The sequence below is a fragment of the Gracilinanus agilis genome, chromosome 6 (assembly GCF_016433145.1).
Source record: "Gracilinanus agilis isolate LMUSP501 chromosome 6, AgileGrace, whole genome shotgun sequence".
In the NCBI taxonomy this organism is placed as follows: Eukaryota; Metazoa; Chordata; class Mammalia; order Didelphimorphia; family Didelphidae; genus Gracilinanus; species Gracilinanus agilis.
In genome coordinates, this window is record NC_058135.1 from 63,535,344 (window position 1) to 63,550,953 (window position 15,610).

At 41.9% G+C, this 15,610-nt stretch overlaps 1 protein-coding gene across 1 annotated transcript; it reads left to right on the plus strand.

Annotated features, from left to right (window-relative positions):
* The first annotated feature begins 8,840 nt into the window (after positions 1 to 8,840).
* On the plus strand, positions 8,841 to 12,553 carry SLC25A4 (solute carrier family 25 member 4). Its single transcript, XM_044680967.1, has 4 exons — positions 8,841 to 9,058; positions 9,990 to 10,476; positions 10,949 to 11,089; positions 12,101 to 12,553. The coding sequence occupies exons 1-4, from the start codon at positions 8,948 to 8,950 to the stop codon at positions 12,256 to 12,258; spliced, it is 897 nt and encodes a 298-aa protein (XP_044536902.1). The 5' UTR covers positions 8,841 to 8,947; the 3' UTR covers positions 12,259 to 12,553.
* The last annotated feature ends 3,057 nt before the right edge of the window (positions 12,554 to 15,610 follow it).

Below are 15,610 nucleotides of genomic sequence, written 5' to 3' on the forward strand. Positions count from 1 at the left end.
TCTTGCCTTCTTTGGTATGAGGGAAAGGAAGGAGACACTTGGGAATTTAATGTAACAAACAAATAAATACATTTTTAAAAAATAAAAATTGAGAGCAAAATTTAGAATAATGAATAGGCAAGAAATTCAAAGAATATTTCAGTGTGATTTAGAGGAAACACAGTTGGATTTGAAGTGAAAGAAGTCAAATCCAAATCTTAGCTTTTCTATTTATTACTACATCTTTGACCCCTTTGTGTAAGTCACAACCTCTTTGGATCTCATTTTCCTTATTTTTAATATGTGTCAATCTTGACCTCTTTCATTCCTTCCTCATTAAATCCTTTGATCTTTATATAGTCAGTATCTCAAAAGTTCTGTGGTTTTATCTGTGTGGGCAGTCCCTCAGCAATAGATCACTTTCTTCCTATTGCTTAGGAAGGTTTCAAAAGTTAGTGTAGCCAATAAATCAATCAGTCCACTGGCACTAAGCCTCTCAGATCATTTTTTAAAAAAGAATAATATTTTATTTTTCCCCAATCACAAGTAAAAACTATTTTTTACATTCCATTTTTAAATTTCAAGTTCCAAATTCTTTCCCTCCCTCTCCCTTTCCCTCAAACAATTTAGATTTTACAGGTATAATCATGTAAAACATCTTCCCATAGTAATCATTTTGTGAAAAATATCTCAAATGAAAAAAGAAGAAAATGAAATAGTGTGTATTTCAGTCTGCACTCAGACTCCATCAGTTCTTTTTCAGAGGGTAGATTTTTTTTCATCATGAATCTCTGAGATTGTCTTGGATCACTGCATTGCTGAGAATAACTCAATCATTCACCATTGTTCATCAAAAAATATTGCTGTCATTGGGTATAATGTTCTTCTGGTTCTTCTCACTTCACGTTGCATCTGTTCATGTTAGTCTTTCCAGCTTCTTCAGAAATCATCCTGCTCATCATTTCTTATAGCACAATAGTGTTCCATCACAATCATAAACCACAACTTGTTGAGCCAATCCCAATTGAAATAGATTTTTTCTATATGACAAGCATCAATTGGCCTGAGACCCAACTGATCCAAAGTTGACCACTTCCTAAATTGGGCAAAATGGACAACCTCAGAATTCTAGCTAAGAATCACCCAAGAAACTACTGGACTGTATACAAGAGTACTCAATTTTACAACGTCCCATTAACAGCATTCTTGATACACTGATAGCATTACAACATCATATGACCTATATCAGAATGTGAATGACATCTATCTGTCTGTCTGTCTATCTCTTTTTCTGTCTGTCTGTCCATCTGCTTATCTATGTCTGTCTGTCTATCCTTCTATCTGTTTGTCTCTCTGCCTATCTATATCTGTCTATGTCTATCTGTCTGTCTATCTATCTATCTGTCTGTCTGTCTGTCTGTTTCTCTGTCTGTCTATATGTCTGTCTGTCGGTCTATGTCTATCTATCTGTCTGTCTATCTGTCTATCTGTCTGTCTGTCTATCTGTCTGTCTGTCTATCTATCTGTCTGTCTATCTATCTATCTGTCTGTCTGTCTGTCTATATGTTTGTCTGTCTGTCTCTCTGTCTGTCTTTCTATCTGTCTATCTACCTACCTATCTCTGTCTCTCTGACTGTCTGTCTTTCTATCTGTCTGTCTATCTGTCTATCTGTCTGTCTGTCTCTTTGTCTGTCTATCTATCCATCTATTTAGTTGTGTTTATATATCATGCATACACATGGTACTCTGCAAATCTTAAAATACTATATAAATTCAAATGATAATAAATGCTTCAGGAATTTGAAGGTCAATATGCTCATTATTTTCACTGTCCTAGCACCATAGATTTAGCTTTGCCATCAAGTATAATACTCTCTTTTACAAATGAGGAAACTGAGGTTCAGAGTGACTTATCTAGGGTCGCATGAACCCAGCTAGACCACTCAGGGTAGTTAAATTTCACCTAACCCCAATTGGTTAAACTAGTTGTGCAAGTGAAATTTCCACCCTTCCCATCATCCTATGAGTGTAATAAGCACACCTCAGCTCTAGGTTCTAAGCTCTGGGGGCTAAGGCCCATGCAGACTTCATTCTCTGATGGGACTGAGAAGCTCAGAAGGAGCAAACATAGATGGGGTTGCTATTACATTATCTTTCCTTTCTATGTCAGAAGCAGTATCTGCTAGGGGCTCTGACCTCAGCTGCTGAGCTCATTTTTCCCTTAGAGGCAGGGAAATTGTTCTCAAGAATTGATTTGTCCCAGGGACTAGGGTTTGAGTCATTGATGATGTGACATAAAAAGCACAGCCCACGAGAAATCAGTAGTCTTGAGGTTGGACAGATAATCCAGTGATGTGCAATTCAAAGCATTTCTAGAAGAAGATTACTGCTCTAGCCTTGCTGAATATACTGCTGAATATACTTTCTATGCTATTGCTTAAGTAAACATCCATTAGCTTTTAGATGGTCAAGGCATGTGTCATCTCATTTCAGTCCTGGACAAGAACCATCAGATTGGCCCAAGTCTGGCTTGAACTAGAATGTTGGGTTTTAATTGGCAATATTGAATCCTAATGACCACATATTAGGTTAAAGTAGGGGAAGAATGATATAGAGGATTCGGTAATTAAATGGTCAGATATGGCATTCTGGTATCCTGGAACCCTGTGGCACACTTCTGGCCATTTTTGTGAGAAAGAGAAGAGCCTCCCACTGATCTGCCTACGAGGACTTGGCTCTCAATCTTGTCTGTCTCAACAATGTCTCTGGCCATTACAAAAAATAAAAAGAAGAAGAAGAAGCAGACACATGACTTTAATGGTCATTTATCTGGTAACAGGGATTTCCTGGGGCATGAAAATCCTGACAAATGGTGTTCTAGCATTTGATCACCTGATGGGATGAACTGTGGACCCTATTGTTGGTATTTAAACAGTCTTGAAAAAGAGGGTAGGTAAGATCTTTCCCTACACTGTTTGATGGATGGTGGACGTAGGTCTAGCTAAGTGGACTGGGGCATGGAGAGAACAGGATTCAACTCTCAAAGTTTCTCCCCTTTGGGGAAGATGAACAATGAAAGAATTTTCTCGTGCCTAAAAGTTCTGAGCTTGTCAATGGACAGTACAATCCTTCTGCCTCTGCAGGTCCTTACAAGAATGGCAAAAGCTGGAAAACAGATCCATCACCCATTAGGGAGCCATGATGTCATGTTACATTGGGTACCAGACCATATGGTCTCATTAACCAAGAATGAGATAATGACTTCTGCCTAGTGGTGCTCATTGTTCCAGGCAGTTCACTTTTGAAAGATCAATATACATGATCCCATATGGTTCCTGACTTGCCTCAGACTTACAAATGAAATTTATTGGGCTCTCTTCCCATTTCAGGATTACTTCAGTTGGTATCTATGCAGGATCTAGCACTATTATGCCAGTCAAATCTGTCACTAGAGTTCTCATCGAACCCTTTAGAATATGCCATTCTTTTGTACCATTACCTCTGATCAGGACATCCAAGACACTGAGAAGGAGGCCCAAGATTGGGTCACTGCTATCACATTTGATGGATTTGATGATGATGACAATAATATAAATTAACAACTAGAATTTACATAGCCCCTACAAAGTGCTAGGCACTGTGCTAAGTGCTTAAAAAATATCTCATCTGAAGGAAAAAGAGACCCTTAGGGAGGCTCACAAAGGACATCCTAAATAACTAATGGGTCAAAGAAGCAAGTAAAATTTAAGTCAAAGAGAGTTATAATAATGGAAGAACATATGACATTCCCAAGTGGCATTTTCTAGAAAAATTTCCCATACATCTGGTGGGCAGTGGTTGTCAAAACCATAAGGGCCATTCCTTCCTCTTCCCTGCTCCTGATCAGGAGGTGGAGCACCTCCCTCTCTACCTGAGGCACCTGGCACTGTTGATCACTGGACTGGGCTCTTGAAACAACAGCTTTATCCACCTCCAGAGAAAGAACAGTTGGAGTTGGAATGCAGATGAAAACGTATGATTTATCAGTTGTTTATTGGGTATATGTTTGGGGATTTGGGTTCTGTAACATTATTCACTTACAAAAATGAATAATATGGAAATATGTTTTGCATGATAATATGTGTATTACCCAGAATGAATTGCTTGCCAGCTCCAGGAGGGGAGAGGGAAGATGAGAGGGAGACAATGTGGATCGTATAACTTTGGAAAACTTGGGTGGAAATTTGTTATTAAAATAAAACAAATTTTTTTGTTCTCATGCCCCTGACTGGAGGAGTTGTGTCTTACCTCCCAGAAGTCATGTATATGTCAAATGAATGCCACCCTAGCCATAGGGCATGCCCTCCTGTTAAGTTCAATGGTTTCTTGGAGCAAGCCTCCAAGAACACTTAGCTGAGAAGTATAGCCAGCCTCCTTTTAGAGGAAGCCTGGTGGAGTCTTTCATACTTCTTTGATCTCAATCCTACCTCATGGTTGTCTGGGTCTCAAAGTCCCTGCCCACTTCAGAGGATTCCACATCCCCTGAGAAAATGATTTAGGTTCTCCTCTCTATGATGGATGTTCTCTTCTTCAGGGTAGTTCTAAGAACTCCTTGGTTTGTTTGAGAAAGAACTTGGGAGAACATGGTGTGGAGTTGCTGAGAGATGTTTTCTTTAACATGGGGGAGGTGAAACTGCCTCTACATAACTATGGAGATGGTGACTTGATCTGTGAAGGTAAGTCCCTTAGTGGACCTGGTGACAATCCCGACTACCTGAATGAAAGTGACGTACAGTTCTTATTCGGACCATGTGGACGAAGTGGCGGATCCCCGGCAAATGCCTCCTGAGGGAAAGAAGGGAAAAGGAAAAGGAGGCTGAGAAGCAGAGGCGAGACACGTGGTCCTTGCTCACCACCACCCCAGCCCCTTCTCTCATTGGCCACCGCCCCATGAAGACAGTTAGCGTGGGCAGTGTAGACTCAAAGGCAAGGTGACCGCCTCTGTGGCAGCTCCAGAGCGTGTTTGCCCTGGATTCTTAAACAAAGGTGCTTTATTCACAAAGGCACCCACAGTGATGGGATTTCAATTTCACTAGCTTTCAGAGCAGAAATCTTACGTCCATTCTTCTGGAGCACCTTGCTTCACTCCCACAGCCCGCTTGTTGCCCACTTTTGGAAGTCTAGAGGTAAGTCTTTTAGAAAACCTGTTCAAACAGGAGGAAAGGGGAGGTTAAAGAGAGAAGAGCTGATATTTCCAGAAGCACTTCGAGTCTTGGAGGTGGGGAGACTGCATAGGATCCTGTGGAAATGTCAAAAGATTACTCAGGTGGCAGTGCTAAGTTATGTTTCTTCTGAGAGGAACTACTGTTTTATATGTTACATATTACGCACACATATAAAATATATCCTAGTATATATACATAATATATACAATATCTGCTTATTATACCTCCATATTACGTTTTTGATATTATGTAAAATATATGCATATTTTATATATTACATATTTATATGTTATGTATATTTACACACACATACATATCTATGTATATATGTATATATATATATATATATATATATATTGCATTTAGAAGCAGCTATGAATAGTCACTGGACCTGGAATCAAGAATACTTGAGTTCAAATCCAGCCTCAGACACTTACTAGCTATGTGACCTTGAATAAGTCACTCCTTCTGTCTGCATCAGTTTCCCTACCTGTAAAATAGGACTAATAATAGCACCTTCCTATTATTTAGAATATATAATATAGGGAGTAGCTAGGTAGCTCAATGGACCGAGAGAGTCAAGCCCAGAGATGAGAGGTTCTGGGTTCAAATCTGGCCTCAGACACTTCCTAGATGTGTGGCCCCGGGCAAGTCACTTAACCCCGATTGTTTAGCCCTTACCACTCTTCTGCCTTGGAACCAATATGTAGTATTGATTCCAAGATGGAAGGTAAGGGTTAAAAAAAAAGACTATATATGATACATACATATAAACTAATTGTTAATAATAGTACCTCCCTATTATTGTGAAGATGTTTAAAAAAAATTTTTTTTAAACCTTTACCTTCCATCTTGGAGTCAATACTGTGTACTGGCTCCAAGGCAGAAGAGTGGTGAGGGTAGGCAATGAGGGTCAAGTGACTTGCCCAGGGTCACACAGCTGGGAAGTGTCTGAGACCAAATTTCAACCTAGGACCTCCCATCTCTAGGCCTGACTCTCAATCCACTGAGCCACCCAGCTGCCCCCTTATTGTGAAGATTAAAGGGAATAATAGTTGTAAAGTTCTTAACACAATGCCTGGCATATAGTAAGTACTTAATAAACACCTGTTTCCTTTCTTCTTTCATGTATCTTATGTTTTCTATCTTTTGGGGGGCCCCTGTGCGTCCTTTTCATCTTTTCTCCTTTTCTGCGGGATGGAATAAAGGCTGTCCTCTACTTGTCATATATTTATAATTTTCAGTTTTTATGTGGTAACTGAAGGCTGGAAACCTGGATGTGAATTCTATCTAAGCTTTGTTTGGAGATTTTCCTGGAATAAGCTGTAGGTGGGAACATCAAAACCAAAGAGAAACAGTCTGCTTGGGCAGTTCCCCAGATGCGGCTTGGGGAGCTGTTAGTTGAAGGGGGGCCCTAGGCTCTGGATTACGTTAATCCTAGAGAAGGAACCAAGAGAGTTCTCTTTCCTCAGCTGGTTGTTCTCACCCAGCAATTACTTCAGGAAAATCTGGCTGAAGCAGAGCTCTTGTCTAAGTTTCCACAACTGCAGTTAACAGAGGTCCTACTTCCCATATAACAGAGCTCCCTAGAAATGGCAATTATAGGACTATATTTATAGCCCCGGGGAAATGTTTCCATGAAATACTGAGTGAAAAAGTCAGTGGTATACACGTATATCTGCAGCTACATCCATTTACATGTATGTGAATGACTTCACATAATATGTCATGCTTTAAAGTTTACATCCCTTTTTTTATAGTCCTGTTGCAGAATTAGCAAGTCGAAGGGTTATTATCCACATTTTGCCAAAAAAGGAAGTCAAGACTCAAGAGGTTAAACTACTTAAAATCTAAAATCATACTACTGAGGGGGCAGCTGAGTAGCTCAGTGGTTTGAGAGCCAGGCCTAGAAATGGGAGATCCTAGGTTCAAATCTGGCCTCAGCCACTTCCCAGCTGTGTGACCCTGGGCAAGTAACTGACCCCCATTGCCCACCCTTACCACTCTTCCACCTTGGAACCAATACACAGTATTGACTCCAAAACGGAAGGTAAAGGTTAAAAATTTTAAAATAAAAATAAATAAATAAAAAATAAAATCATACCACTGGTCTTTGTCAGACTCAGATATTCTAGTTCCAAGTCCAGGGCTCTTTCCTTTGGAGTTAGCAGAGCACCAGGATCCTTTCTGATTATTCGGACAACCACTTAATTATTGGCTTTCCTCAAGTCCTCCCCTGCTGCCTCAAGGAAGTCAGCAAAAGTCAACCCTGGCGTGTCCTACCAAAAGGGAAAGGCCTCCTTCCAGCACTGCCTGTGCTGGGCTCTCTCTTCTTCATCAGAGGAGCAACCCAACTACCTAAATGTGGAGGGTCAGCCACAGAATATTCACTGCTCCTTCGATGTTCACTTCTCCCCATCCCGGCAAGGAATACATTTTGCGGGGGTTGCCTTGAACCCAGGACTCCTGCTTCCAGATCCCGAGTTCTGTCCTCTACACAACGGTGCCTTTTTAGGACACTGTAAAGATACAATGGATAAATGTTTTTAAAAGGTCAGAAGAGAAGCAGCTGAACTAAGTACAGGGGAAAAGAGCAGTTAAGTCTAGAGCCAGAGGACCCCATTTCAAATAGGGCTGCCGTTTTCTCAGCTGTGAAATGGGTTCCCAAGTTCACCAAATGTCTTCATATTCAGAGCTAATTTCATTTCCTGGAAAGTCCGGCTTAAGCTCAGGATAGAAAGTCAACATTTTAAGTGAGAACCCTTCTCTGTTCCTGCACGCCCACGCTCACAATCCTAGGCAATAAGAACACACGAACCAATACCTCGCATTTAGTTTTCTCAGTCACCCCGTTATTATAAGGAGAATAATTTGGGTTTACACAGACGCCCCGAATCCGGATGCTTCCGGCTAATTAGCAGCAAGGTCTGAAATGCCCTCACTTGCTAAGCACCGCCATGATTGCAGAGGAAATCTAAAGTGAGATTTTATGTGAAATAAGGAAGGACAGAAGCCCCCATTCATGGGAAACTAGAGAACGCACAGAATACGCAAGCCAGCAAATGCACATGAGCTGTGTCACAAATGGCCCTTCCAGCTCTGGAGGTACCAAGGGCTGCGAGGGGAAGAGGCGCCGGGAGACTGTCAGAAGATACTGAGAGGAGGGGACCGACGGTGCGCTCCCTGTTAGGCTCCCTGAAGGTTGGAGTGCGGGGGTGGGGAATGGCGTGCAAAGCTTCAAACTCCTTCCCCAAAGCGCTCTCGGGCTCGAGGGAACCAGTGCAAGCCCGAGGTTAAAGCCCTTGAGGAGTCGTTTTCCACGTCTGTTCCCTAGTCAGTCGGTCCCGGAGGCCGGCTCCAGTATGCTATAAATACAGCAGGCCACATGCTGTTGTGACATAATGTTCCCTCCAGAGCCCAAGCCAGATAACATTAATTTGCCCTTTAAATGTCCCTAGCGGGAGCAGCAGGCCCCCAGCCCGCTCAGACCTCCCGGAAGCGCCTCGCCCCCCATGCCCTCTACTGAGGAATGGGATGGAGAGGAGATCCAGACACCTGTCCAGCCAATGCGCACGGAGCCAAATGGCCCGAGGGCCCTCCTCCTTCTCTCGCGAGACGGAGGGTCATATAAGGAGGTCTGGGGGAGAAGCGCTCTGCCCCTTTTGGATCCTGGAGGTGGGACGGAGAAGGGGGTCAGGGCTTCTGGCTGGGGGGAAGGTTAGGGAGCAGTTCCTTTGACATTGTGGGTACGACCAGCTTCCACCATGGGTGACCAAGCGCTGAGCTTCCTGAAAGACTTTCTGGCAGGTGGCATCGCCGCCGCGGTTTCCAAGACTGCGGTTGCTCCCATCGAGAGAGTCAAACTGCTTCTGCAGGTGAGGATTAGAGCTGGAATGGCTTTTGCATGTATTAGGGGCGAGGAGGTGAAGGGACCTGCCCCAGGGAGGCATTCCCAGCTAAGAAGCTTTGAGGACAGGTGCTTGTCCTTGGCCAGGGTGAAGGTGGGCCAGGCCTTGGGCCAGCCCTCCGCAACCCAGGTAGAAATGGGGAGGAGGAAGGGGGAGCACAGATAAGGGGGTAAATGACTTGAGAGTCTAGCCTAGGGAAAAGCCGGTACTTTCTGGGCAAAGCCGGGGCCGGGCAGATGGCATTGCTGGTGTCGGGTGGCAGCGGGCACTTAAGTGCCTAAATATGGAAAGCCTCCTGGGGATCGAGTTACATTGAGCAAGACTACTCCTCCCAACTGAGGCAGTGCGCAGAACTAGGCAAACGTGGCGGTAGCTGTCCTTGTCCCGTCTCCCCTTTGCTCGACCTCCTTTCCCCCTTGCCCTGGAAAAGGTCACTCTCATCCTCTGTTCTTACTGCCTCCCCACCCTTTCCTTAAAGGCAAAGGGCCACACATGTGGGTGGAGCATCCCAGCTGGGGCACCTCCAGGGGAGTGAAAAGAAACGCTGGATTGAGAAGGAGAGACTCCTGTTATTCATTCACGGTGATTCTGGACAGCGGGCTTCTGCCTCTATTAAATGTGGCAGAAGGCTAGATTTGTTTCCAGTTCTAACACTCCACGAGTTGAGCCTAGCACTATTCCCATCCCTACCTAGTGACTTGGGCAGCACCCCCACGACTGCTTAGAAAGCTGAGCTTCAGAAGCCCAGTGAAATGCAAAGTCCCCAGGGGAGGGAATGGAGGGAAGTATTCACTGGCTATGGCTCATAAGGCCTGAGCTAGAAACCGTTACATGTCATTTTTCTCTCCCATCCTTTTCCCCTCTTTCCCTGTCTTTTCCCCATCTTCCTGTGGTCTAGGTCCAACATGCCAGCAAGCAGATCAAAGCGGAGCAGCAGTATAAAGGCATAATGGACTGCGTGGTGAGAATCCCCAAGGAGCAAGGCTTCCTCTCCTTCTGGAGGGGCAACCTGGCCAATGTCATTCGTTACTTCCCCACCCAAGCCCTTAATTTTGCCTTCAAGGACAAATACAAGCAGATCTTCTTGGGGGGTGTGGACCGGCACAAGCAGTTCTGGCGTTACTTTGCTGGCAACCTTGCTTCTGGTGGAGCAGCTGGGGCCACATCTCTCTGCTTTGTCTACCCACTGGACTTTGCTCGAACCAGGCTAGCGGCTGATGTGGGCAAAGGTGCCACTCAACGGGAGTTCAGTGGCCTGGGCGACTGTCTCACCAAGATCTTCAAGTCTGATGGCCTCAAGGGCCTCTACCAGGGCTTCAGTGTGTCTGTTCAGGGCATCATCATCTACAGGGCCGCCTACTTCGGGGTCTATGATACAGCCAAGGGTGAGAGGTTAATGGGGTTGGAGTGAGAATTACCCAAAGGGCTCAAAGGTCTGTAGGGACCCTTTTCCCCACTCCCTTATCCTGATGCTACTGGCTGGGGAGGTGGAGCACATTTAAAGGGAGTACAATTTTCTCCTCTGACCGATGGCCTCATTTTTCAGGGAGGAAAGTGAACAGTTTTTCACAGCAACTCTCAGAGTAACTGATCCTTCGCTAGGATAAATACTGTTTAAAATCAGTTCTACAAGCTCCTATGCCTTGGTCAGGCACCTGACCAGAATTGTGAGCTTCCCTCCTGGGGCCCCCTTCCTTCCACCTCCCAGTTGACCGCTGGATACTCCTGCAAAGTCTAGGCTAACCAGGAAGGGGACGTGAGGCAGGAAGTGGGATGGGGATGGCTTTTTTCCTTTTCTCCCAAAGTGGGCTAAGTACACAAATGTTATGTGTTTGACGCTGTCGGCATTATTTACAGGAATGTTGCCTGACCCCAAGAACGTGCACATTATAGTAAGCTGGATGATTGCCCAGTCAGTGACTGCAGTGGCAGGACTGGTGTCCTATCCCTTTGACACTGTCCGTCGTAGGATGATGATGCAGTCTGGCCGGAAAGGGGGTATGTTTTTCTTCATCTTCCCTGTTGCTGCAAGCAAGGGGATAGGCAATTTCAGTAATCTGGTATGGCTGACTTGCCTAGCTCCCACCAGCAGCTGTGATAAGAGTTCTCTTTACTACCTAAAATGGCAAGAGAGGGGAGGGGAGAGGCTGAGATTATGGACTAAAAACGAGCCCCATCCATTAACTTTTCCCTTATTTTATTCTTAGGAAGAAATCAAAGACACCATCTTCTCAAGAGAGAGAAAAAAGGAGGAAACGATTTTAGAGTGGATAGTGTGGGGGAACATGAAGGAATTAAAAAAAGCTTCCCGATCAGTATGGTGGCCCTTGGGTTACCACTTTTACAATCTGTACATAGTCAGATAGAGCCCGGAGTTGATTATTCAGCTACTTGATACATTTTCTTCAAGTATTTAGCTACTTCAAAAGTGCAACTATTTCTTGAGGTCGAGGCTGTGTGGTAAATCAAATCTGGGACTCAGTTCCTGAGATTGTTGTCATTCAGTCTTTTCAGTCATGTCTCTGTGACCCCATTTGGAGTTTTCTTTGCAAAGATAATGGAGTGGTTTGCCATTTCTTTCTCCAGCTCATTTTGCAGATGAGGAGACTTGGGCAAACAGAGGTTAAGTAACTTGTTCAGAATCACATTCATGTCCACATCTGAACTTGGGTCTTCCTTACTCCAGGCCCAGTACTTAATCCTCTGAGTCAACTAGCTGCCTTCAAACCTAAAGGGCTCTTTCTATCTTAGCTTGTAATTTGATAGAAATGTCCACATAAATATCTATTCTCCAATTCCTCTTGTAGCTTATAGAAGACTAAGAATAAGAGAAAATCCTTGCCTAAGGAAGCTAAGGAAGATTTAGGCAACTGGTATTACACAGAACTGGAGCATAAAGTTCCAGTGGCCTAAACTTTACGGATAAGATCTAAGCCTCTGTCACAAGAGATTTTAGAAAATGGGCTTTTATTAAAGTTACAAACAACTTACCAATTTTTGTCTCAACAGCTGATATTATGTACACTGGGACACTTGACTGCTGGAGGAAGATTGCAAAAGATGAAGGATCCAAAGCTTTCTTCAAAGGTGCCTGGTCCAATGTATTGAGAGGCATGGGCGGTGCTTTTGTATTAGTGTTGTATGATGAAATCAAAAAGTATGTCTAATTCAATTAAAACTCTTAAGTTCATTGGTCCCAGATCCAGTTTCTAATGTTACCCGTGGTTTAATAGACAATTCCTCAAAAACCTGGCAATACTTACATGGGATAACTCCAAGCTGACATGGATATCATAGCATAAACTTGTTTCAGTCCACTGGACCACATATGAATTTTGCATTATACAGACTTAAAGTATACTTGCAAATATAAGGTAACCTTTATTTCTATGCTTCTACAATTAATTTGGGAAATGATGACAATGATAATGTGAACCATCAATAAATACTATTTAAGGCTCATTCTCTAAATTTTTACTTTATTAAAATCTTAAGTGTCAAACAGGATGAAGAGTTCTTAAATCCCAATTGCAGATTATGTGAAAAAGTAGCCCAAATGAAGGGTACAATTGCATGTCCTGAATTAGCTGTAAATATTTTATAAATAAGTGAATTTTTATAAACACAGATTACTACACTGACTACAAAGTTTCATAGCAACTACCCTCAAGAACACAAATCCTATGCACAATCTTGCAGCAGGAATAAGTAGCAGAGGATTAGAAAGGCATAAAGTGGACAGCAATTTAAAATGTTTTACATGTACTAACACTATCTATTTCAAAGAGATGTCTCAAGGGGCACTGGGGCTTTTCTGTCAAATAGTTTTAAAACCACTGTTTTAGGTAATATACATGACCAGAAACAAATCTAGTTCCAGCAAATCTATGCAGGGAAAGTAAAGTAGATTAAGAAGTCACTTTAAATTGTATAATTGTTATCTAAAACAGAAGAGGGTATAGGAATAAGAATTACACAAACAACTGGGTTTTGCTCTATTACTATTTAAATCACTCACCCAGAATTATAAAGCAGGGGCAAAATTAAGTAGAATTCGATCAACTCTGTATAGAACACCTATGTGTCAAATTTCTATATCAGCACCTGCTGGTTTCTTGAACATTTATTTGGGAGTTAAGAATGTTTAATTGAATTCCAAAAGGAGCTAACAGCTAGGTGGAGGAATAAAACAAAATAGAACATAATTAAGCACTAAATTAATATGTGCAAGGAGAGGTAAAAGAGAAAGGCCAGTGGGAGAAATTAGAGTAGACTGGAACTTGGCCATAAAGAATAAGTAAAAAGACCTTTGCATATATACAAAAGCTAACAACTAGCTAATCCAATAAACTAAACTGGGTTAATTACAAAGAATTAAAAATTAAGTTTTCTCAACACGATGTCTAATTCACCTTGTCCCTTGTCCCTCTCCAAGGAAGTTTTATTGTCCAACTCAAGTGTGATGCTAACAGAAAGAATTTGGGGTTTTTTTGGATTTTTTTTTGGCGGGCGAGGGGGGTTAGGAAAGAGAAAGTCACCTTTAGAAGCAACTTTTTTCCATAACTATTAATAGACACAGCTAAATCATTCTTAGCCCTAAGTCCAGGAAATGTAGGAGGAAGACCAAACAATATGCTGAGAACCATGTGAATTAAAAACTTTGAAACATGAAAAATCAGTCAGATCTAGGAGAGAGGAAGGTAGGCTGGTTCATGGCTTAAAATGGTGAGGCCATTACGCTAGATTAGGTTTAGACATTTGATAGAGTTGATAAAAGTGAAGGTGCTTTTTAACAAAGGGAAAACCAAATCTTAACTCTGGATATGCGTTCCAGACCATACATTTTGAAATAAAATTAGGCCAAAAGCAGCACTTCCCATTTTGGGTCAAGATGGGGTTTCAGGCAGGATTAGATGAAAATCTCAAATTTCTACATTGCTTGGTTATATTTTCCTTCTTTCTTATTGCCCAGTAAGACTTTTTAATCCCTACTGGCTATTAGCGAAGTCCCTTTCTGGGCCTAAATGTTATAAAAGTCATTTAAGAATTGAAGGTAGCAGAGGGGCAGCTGGGTGGCTCAGTGGATTGAGAGTCAGGCCCAGAGACAGGAGGTCCTGGATTCAAATTTGGCTTCATATACTTCCTAGCAGTGTGACTCTGGGCAAGTCACTTAACCCCCAGGCCTAGACCTTACCACTTTTCTGCCTTGGAACCAATATAGAGTACTGATTCTTAGATGAAAAGTGAGGGTTAAAAAAATTAGTGGTAGCAAAAGAGTATTAAAACAATCTTCTGGGGAAGAATCATTAAAAATTCAATAACACAGGCCTAGAGATGGGAGGTCCTAGATTCAAATCCGGCCTCAGACACTTCCCAGCTGTGTGACCCTGGGCAAGTCACTTGACCCCCATTGCCCACCCTTACCACTCTTTCACCTAGGAGCCAATACACAGAAGTTAAGGGTTTAAAAAAAAATTCAATAACTGAAACCATTCTCACACTTCCCCCCACCCCCACTTCACAGTTAGCTCGAAAAGTTTGGTTTACATAAAAAGACAACATCTAGCCAAAAGGTAAATCTTAAGTTTAATTTCTCTTGTAATTTTTTCCCAAAGTAATCTATAACAAAGGTCACAATGTGTTATTTAAAGCTTCATACACTAATTCACTTTTAAAAACTATACTTTGGTATTGTAATGACAGAATTTGATAATAAGCCCACTGGAACCATATCGTGGTGGTTGTTTTTCTCAAACCATCCCTATGTGGTAGAAATAGTCACAGGGAAAAAATAAAATCAATAAAATTAAAGAAAAAAAAGAAAAATCACAGGACTCTCCTACCCATTATAATGTTTTCACTTCATTCAACCTTTAGCTTAAAGCCAATGTCTCTCACACTACTATTAGAGAGACTATCTTTAAGATATTTACCAAAAGATATTTTCCAATGCCAACAATGTTTTATGCTTTCCTTACATAGTTATGTAGTACTTCTACCCCCAAATCATAAAACTGGTATTATACCTACAAATTTAAAAGGAAAAAATCTCACAATTTTGCCTATGATAAAAATAGGATGTGTAGTGCAGTTAAAACTATAGTATATTAAGATTGAAGATATTCACAATACTATATCTATCCTTTAGATGGTTTAATTTAGTTAACATAATGCTCGAGACAATTGTCTTAATTTCAAGAAAATGCTGAGAAATTACTGTTCCTGTAAGACTGTTTGCTTCACATTGCTTTCATTCTATTCAAAAGAAGAAACTTTATTTGAACTTACTCTTCATCTTAACAATTCATTTTTCTAATGTTTCAAATGGGGGCAATACGTTTTATGACAGCCAAGATCAAAATCTAAGAACCATGATTTCCATTGATTTTTTCTAAGCAGTTTTTTTTTCATATCCATAAAATCTGAAGGGCTAAACCAGAAAGTTGTAAGTTTACTAAATTATTGTGCCAGAATTGTGACAGTCCTGTGTAAATAAAATGTCTAATAAAATTAGACATT

What these genes read in the sequence shown, in the direction of transcription:
- SLC25A4 (XM_044680967.1), top strand. Translation starts at nt 8,948, where the DNA reads ATGGGTGACCAAGCGCTGAGCTTCCTGAAAGACTTTCTGGCAGGTGGC. An exon ending in GAGTCAAACTGCTTCTGCAG is followed by an intron (nt 9,059 to 9,989) that starts GTGAGGATTAGA and finishes CCTGTGGTCTAG; the next exon opens with GTCCAACATGCCAGCAAGCA. An exon ending in GGTCTATGATACAGCCAAGG is followed by an intron (nt 10,477 to 10,948) that starts GTGAGAGGTTAA and finishes CATTATTTACAG; the next exon opens with GAATGTTGCCTGACCCCAAG.